At 35.9% G+C, this 7,320-nt stretch overlaps 1 protein-coding gene across 1 annotated transcript; it reads right to left on the bottom strand.

Moving 5' to 3' along the window:
* Nucleotides 1–1,101: 1,101 nt before the first annotated feature.
* On the bottom strand, nucleotides 1,102–6,807 carry LOC128182339 (uncharacterized). Its single transcript, XM_052850936.1, has 5 exons — nucleotides 6,585–6,807; nucleotides 4,056–4,236; nucleotides 3,707–3,828; nucleotides 1,808–1,939; nucleotides 1,102–1,409 (listed from the first exon to the last, which is right to left on the bottom strand). Exons 1-5 carry the CDS (start codon nucleotides 6,682–6,684, stop codon nucleotides 1,105–1,107), a joined length of 840 nt encoding a protein of 279 aa, XP_052706896.1. The 5' UTR covers nucleotides 6,685–6,807; the 3' UTR covers nucleotides 1,102–1,104.
* Between the last annotated feature and the right edge of the window lie 513 nt (nucleotides 6,808–7,320).

The following is a 7,320-nucleotide window of genomic DNA, read 5'->3' as shown; positions in this document are numbered from 1 at the left end:
TTGAGATTGCTCAAATGAGTCTGGGTCAAGATCATGACACACCCTCAGGTCAGGTCTGTGTCAAAACTTGGGGGGGGGGGGGAGGATATAATAAAATCTAAAATTAAAAGAGCTCATGAGGGATGGTTATTTTTATGCCTAAAAATTAAGTTAATATTTGAAAGCAATATATGAATATATTCAATCAATTAGTTCATGTATAACCATTAATACAATTAATTCAATTGCGATCAGACGGATGAACTTTGACCTGCTCATTTCTAAGGATCTTACAAGGATTTAAGGCCTCGGGATCACAAAGTTAAGAGATAATCTTTAAACATATTGTAATAAACAATTGTTCAATAGAAAACTGTCACTGAACTTTGCTAAATCAAATAGATATTATCTGCATTCATGGATTTCAGCTCATTAATGATATAATTATTTTATCAGTTCTAAGACTGAAATTTTGACATCTATTTAGATATGATTCATGATCCCATTCATGCATTCCCATAGTGATTCAGATTATAATATGTTAACAATGCCTTTACCAAATGGAGAAATGTAATTCAATCCCCTGTAAATTACATTAGTGTACCACTTAATCAATTAAGCTGCATGTAGACTTGGAATATCTGTTATGGTTACCCATCTTTTTATTGGCTTCTACAATAATTGTATTTTGCAAAATTAATTACATGCACCAGTTATCATTCTATTTTTGACATTGATATGGCTGTAAACTTTATGACCTTGACCTTTTGAACTAAGTTTGTAAAAATGAATGCCCAATTAATAGTTTGCATTGAGGCTCAGGCGTGGATCTTGAGAGGCAGGATATTTCACATAGTAATTTACCAAAAAAATAGGCATTGGACCCTCCTCCCCCCTCCCGGCAAACACAATAATCCCTTGGTAATCTACCCCAGAAAAATGCTCTAGATCAGCGATTGGCACCATTGGTTGCCAAAGGAAAAATTCTAGTGTATGTCAATGAAATACTATATGGTCAACCATTATCAAAATTTGCATTTGTATAAGTCAAACTAATCTAGAAAACCCAAGAGGGTTTGAAAAAAAAAACACAAGGTAAAAAAAACAAAATATTTTATTTCGTAGTCATCTACACATTTTTAGGAATTTGAACGCATCCAATGAAACGATAAGCCCAAGGACCGACGCGATGACCACTGAACCGGCAAGTCCAATATACCGTGACGATATCCGGATATCCTCGGCTGACGTTTTGCTCCGCTTGAATGACGACAACGTCGTTTTGTCGATCAGCAGTTGTTCTTTGATGTCATCGATGCTGGTTACGACGGGCGTCTCGTTGTCATGACAAATACAACAGCTTGCTACAGGTGTAGACGCACTAGAGAAATACTCGCTAGGAGTCGTCTCAGCGTTGGACGAGAAAGAAGCTGAAATAATAGGAAAGACAATAGTCATGATTTCTGTTGATAAGACGCATAATCAGATAATTACTGGCATACACGTATTGCTTATAAATAATTACTCTAAAAAGATAAATTGGCGTTGTACTATGACTGCTTGTAATTTTTAGAGTATTTCTAGAAAAAGGACAATTATTCTTTCTTGTAACGGACTATTTAATTGCATGTGCTGTTGGTGTTGTTTTCCTTAAATTTCTTTCTTCCTTTCTTCTTGAGGCGGGGTCATTTTCTTTGTTCTTTTTTTTCTTTTCTTTTTTTTTTTGGGGGGGGGGGGGTGGGGGTGGTCAAAGAGACATGAATCTTATATCAAATCCGATTTTTAAAAAAATGGAAATTGACCATCCCCGGTAACGCCGTTGACTTACAAGCATCAAACAGATCAATCTGGCATACGATATTCAGCTTGACACTGCAGTCCTCGTCAATGAATTTATAGGACCTCTCCTTTTGGTACCATACCTTCACACAGTTTACATTGGTGTCGGAAACCGGACTTCCTGGGAAGAACAAATTTTAAACATCGAATGAAAATATGAGATAATTAAGCTGCTTAATCAAAATTAGACAATTAAAAAACACAAAATGTACATAGGCGTCGAAACCGGGGGGGGGGGGGGGGGGGGGGGGAGGGTTAGGGGGGCTTAGTCCTTTTTGCAAAGTCAGACCTAACCATTAGACACATAGCCCCCCCCCCCCCCTCTTTTTCTCGCAGCAAACATAATTGTTCCTAAATTTACCTTAAAAGGAATGAAATATTAATAGTAATATTGAAAATGAGAAACTGTACTAGCCCCTTATAGATAAAATAGGATTTCACTAAAATCAAACATACAGTATACTTGGTAGTTGAATAAACAGTGACACAGAAGCTGCTTGAATATAGGCTTTATTTTGGAATGTGTATATACGTAATAGGTGCGCGTAAAATGAGATATGAACAACGGTCAATTTTATCAGGAAATAAGGGGAAAATAATACTAAGTTATTTTCAAAAATATATCTTTTTTGGTTTTGTTTGATTGGGTTTTTATTTATATATCAATTTAAAGAAATAAAAATAATTTGGGAGATGATAAAAAAAATCATTCATTCGCATGTTTTCATATCAAATTAATTGAATACAATAAGTACTTTTTTACTTTAATATGTTAGCTAAACAGCATGAAGCTAAATGGCTCAACTGGTACAAACCCTGTCTGATGTTGGTCGCTGACCGAATTTTATAGATACCACCTGAGGGGCATGGATAAAACATTTACATGTATAAACTTGATCATACGTAAAAAAAAAAGACATCATAGACATCTTGACCAACAACAATAAGTACCGGTACAGGTATCTCACACGGCGCTCGGCGTTATTTTGTTCTTTTTATAATAAATTAAGTAGCCAAAATTAAAAATAATAACGAATGATTTCAATATTCATTAGTTTTATATGACATAAAATGGTCTTGGATAGTGTATGCCTTTTCAATAAACAGCTCTGCGGTTTCATTTCATAAATTATTCGATCCCTGTGCTTCAATAACAAATCATAAAAGGAAAAAATATAATAACATGTGCCACCTACTTGTGTACCAGGGCCCACCTATAACTCTGTGTACCAGAGCCCACTTACCTGTGTACCAGAGCCCACCAACCTATGTACCAAAGCCCACCTATCTGTTTACTAGTGCCTACCTGATTGTGCACCAGGGCCCACCCAACTGTGTACCAGAACCCACCTACCTGTGTACCAGAGCCCACCTACCTGTTTACTAGGGCCCACATACCTGTGTACCAGGGCCCATCTACCTGTGTACCAGAGCCCACCTGATTGTGCACCAGGGCCCACCCATCTGTGTACCAGAACCCACCTACCTGTGTACTAGAGCCCACTTACCTGTGTACAATGGCCCACCTATCTGTGTACTAGAGCCCACTTACCTGTGTACCAGGGCCCACCTATCTGTGTACTAGAGCCCACTTACCTGTGTACCAGGTCCCACCTATCTGTGTACCAGAGCACACCTACCTGTGTACCAGAACCCACCTACCTGTGTACCAGGGTCCAAATACCAGTGTACCAGAGCTCACCTAACTGTGTATTAGAGCCCATCTTCGTATGCATGTACTAGAACCCATTTACACGTGTACCAGAGCAAACCTACCTTTGTTCTAAAGCCCACACCTACCCATGTGCTAGAGCCAACCTACCAGTGTACCAGAGCCCACCTTACTGTGTATTAGAGCCTACCTACCTGTGTACCAGGGCCCACCTACCTGAGTTCCATGGGTTGTTTCTGTAGTCACTGAGGACTAAGGGGTCGCCGTCATTAAATAGAAAGATCCCTTCATCATCACGATCGTTCAGTCCTATCCACGCGTACTCTCCTTCTAAAACTCTGACGAATTGTGTGAGGTTTATTATTAATCAGGGAATTTGGGAATCACCAAAATGTCAGATTTTGTTAAAGTTTCTAAAAAAACGTATTTAAAAATTAAAGTGTGGATTTTTTTGTTAATTGCTACTTTTTCTTTTTCTCTATTTTTGGGTTTCTGTTTTTGATTTTTGTTCAACATTTATTTAATTTTGAAGAAAGAATATTCTAACAGCATAAAAAAAACTCACTTTGTTGCCACTGCTTTAATTTCTTGGTCTGTTTTGGGCATCGCCATGGTTGCTCTGGGGTCTTCTTCCAAACACAATTTTGCGCCATTATTGTATTTAGAGGTGTCGTTGAGTTTTTTGTAGCAAATCTCGTTCTGTACAGAAATAGGGGCAGGAGCCCAACCTTGGGGGCAGTCGTCGGCTGATAGAGAGAAAAACAAGAGGCGCATGGGCCACATCGCTCACCCACACAACATTTTTTGTATATCTTTCTATTTCGAAATTTTAGAATATTGCAAAAATGTCCTCTTATGTTCCAAGATTATGACAGAACATAAAGCAATAGACAAAAAGCCTACTTTTTAACTATTACTATCCTAATATGCATCAACTGACAAATCTTCATATCATAGGCATGAACGTAATAAAGATTTAAAAAAAAACAAACTGTCATATCAACTTCAAAAAATTATAGACCCTATGAGGATGCTAACGTAGCAAGATAAGTAAACGTGGCATTGATTTCTTGAGAAGGACTTTTGAAAATGTTTCCTATAAACATAAATATTTTGAACATTTGAAACCCTCTTGGGGCCCCAGTATTGGTCTGAGGGTCACGGTTTTAAGAATGTAGAATCTACACTATCTAAGGATGCTTGTGGAATGTTCGTACACATTGTAGTTATTGAGAAGAAGATTTTAAAACATTTTACCTATAATTTGAATTTTGAAATTTGAACCTCTCTTGGGGCCTTAATATTAGCCCGTGGGTCACAAGTTTGAAGTTTGTAGTTGAAGTTGTAACATTGTAGCTCTTCAAAGGAGGATTTATAAACATTTTCCATAATACGTTTCTGTGTTCATCTTTGAACTCCTCAGGGCCCCGGTATTGGCCTGAGGGTCACGACTTTAACAATTCTTCACTACATGTGTCTTAGGATGCTTACATAGTTTTTTTCCACAAATTGTAGCACTGTCGTTTCTGGAGACTTTTTAACTATCCCCCAATGTATATCTTTCTGTTAAACTTTGAACTTCTCATGGGGCCCACGTGTTGGTCCGGCGAATCTATACACTACTGCACTACTTGAGGGTGCTGGCATACTTGTAATATTTCTACATTAAAATTTTAACATACATTTATCTTTAGGACATAGTTTAAATTCGGGGTAATTATTTTTTTTTTACCAATTTCGAATCTTCGCAAGCGTTGGTGTAAATATTGGCATTTATGGTGCAGTGGTTCTTAACATGAATATTATTTTAAAACACGCGCCAAATTTTTACTGTATCTCCCTTTTACAAAGGACCAAGAACATTATTTTGGAAATTAATAATTCCCTGTATGTAAAGACGATTTATGCAAAATTTATAGATTTTGGCTTAGTGGTTCTACACTTCAATCTTCTGTTCAGGTGAGCTAAAAACTTTAAATTCGAGATCACAGGCGTGCGTATAAACTCGATTACTATTATATATCTCTTCTACCACAAGATAGCGAGAAAAGCGATTGCAAAGAAAAATTAAGATATATTATTACTACTGAATTAAACATAATAGCGCAATACCAATGAAATTAGCGGTTTAAAATTAATTCCTATTTTAAACACATGTGCTTGAGGACAGGATCGACCCCCCCCCCCCCCCCCCCCCCCCCCCCCCATATTATAGACTTTATTTTTTTTTTTATTATTAAATTATCTTTTTATGACATATTTCTAATCTAATTTATACATTCATTGCCCAAAATTACCAAAAACAAATATTTTTTAAAAAATCAGACCCTCTACATATAATACAAGTATTATATGTACAGAGGGTCTGATTTTTTTCAAAAAATGTTTGTTTTATGTAATTTTGGGCAATGGATGAATAAATTATATTAGAAATGTGTCATAAAAGGATAATTTAATAATAAAAAAAAATAAAGTCCCGGGGGTCTATATATTGTGGCGGGGGGGGGGGGGGGGGTCGATCCTGTCCTCAAGCACCTGTGATTTTAAATAGATATTCGTAAAGGAAAAACTGTCGAATGTGTGCTTAAACACAGGTATATAATTCGCATAAACTACATTTTTTAAGAACATGCGATAGAAGTCACATGTTTCAAGTCGAGTGTTCAAACAAAAATTAACTCTAGATCAAAAGTTTTAAATACGATATAGTGTAGCATGTTATTAAATGATTAAATTTCATAATTGTTTTTTTTTTTCATTTATCTAGAAAATATATGACGCTGTCTGTTCTCCTTTGTTTATAATCACAAGTTGTTATATGTAGGGTATAGACTTGTATAATCATTCATAGAGGATCAATTTTATTTAAGCTTTAATTTCATGGTAAATTATACAATAGGAATTCTATACAATAGAAAGTCATTAATTACGCTGATTTCTATAACAAGTTATATATCTACCCTCCTCCCTTTCAGATCAAAGACGCTGGAAATTTGGTCATGAGTATGCATAAATATAAGCGTTTTTTTTTTCATTGGAACAATAATTAGTTGTACTGTATCTTAATATCATTAGAAAAAAAAAACCAACATACCATAGGACACTGTTCCTTTAGCTCCAGCGTTACAAAATCTGAAAAACGCGCCAAAAACGCTCAAAACAATTGTCCATTTCTTCGTCTTCATATTAGTCATCTTCTGGATGAGATTCGTCGGATAAACTGATACGCATTCATGTGGAAGTGTTTCTGCTTTTTACTGGTCACACGGGCCGCGAGAAGACAGAGCTAAATCTAAACCACAATTAAAAGGTCACGAGCATTGTATACCATAGTGTATTTAAAGTGCTTAACAGCTGATGTTTGATTTTGCGATGGAATATCTTGTTCCAAAAAGCTTGCAAAATATATCTTTATTTCATTTACAGGGACCATTTATTGGTTCAAATATCAAATGTTTGGGGGAATATGAAAAATCGAACAGTGTAAATATAGGAAAGTGACAATTTGACTGCGCGTATGAAACGCATACAACAAAGCGTGTGTCAGCTTAACGTGCACGATTGTAACGTTGTACATTATTTAATTTTTTTTAAAAAGTGATAAATGTTAATAACCATTTTTAGACTATAATAATATCTCTTTGTGAAAACGATGTTAAAATAAATAATAGGAGAATGTTGAAATTTTAATGCTATTACTTTTTCTTCACTGAATTCCATTTTTATATAGTTCATGACTAGAAGTTATCACATACAAGTACTAGTATGTAAAAATCCAGGTAGTAACTGATGGGAAGGATGTTGACCAATAAATTCAGACGCCGTATACT

Source organism: Crassostrea angulata, chromosome 4 (assembly GCF_025612915.1).
Source record: "Crassostrea angulata isolate pt1a10 chromosome 4, ASM2561291v2, whole genome shotgun sequence".
NCBI lineage: Eukaryota > Metazoa > Mollusca > Bivalvia > Ostreida > Ostreidae > Magallana > Magallana angulata.
The sequence above is the reverse complement of the archived record's forward strand: the minus strand, read 5'-3'. Positions and strand labels throughout refer to the sequence as shown.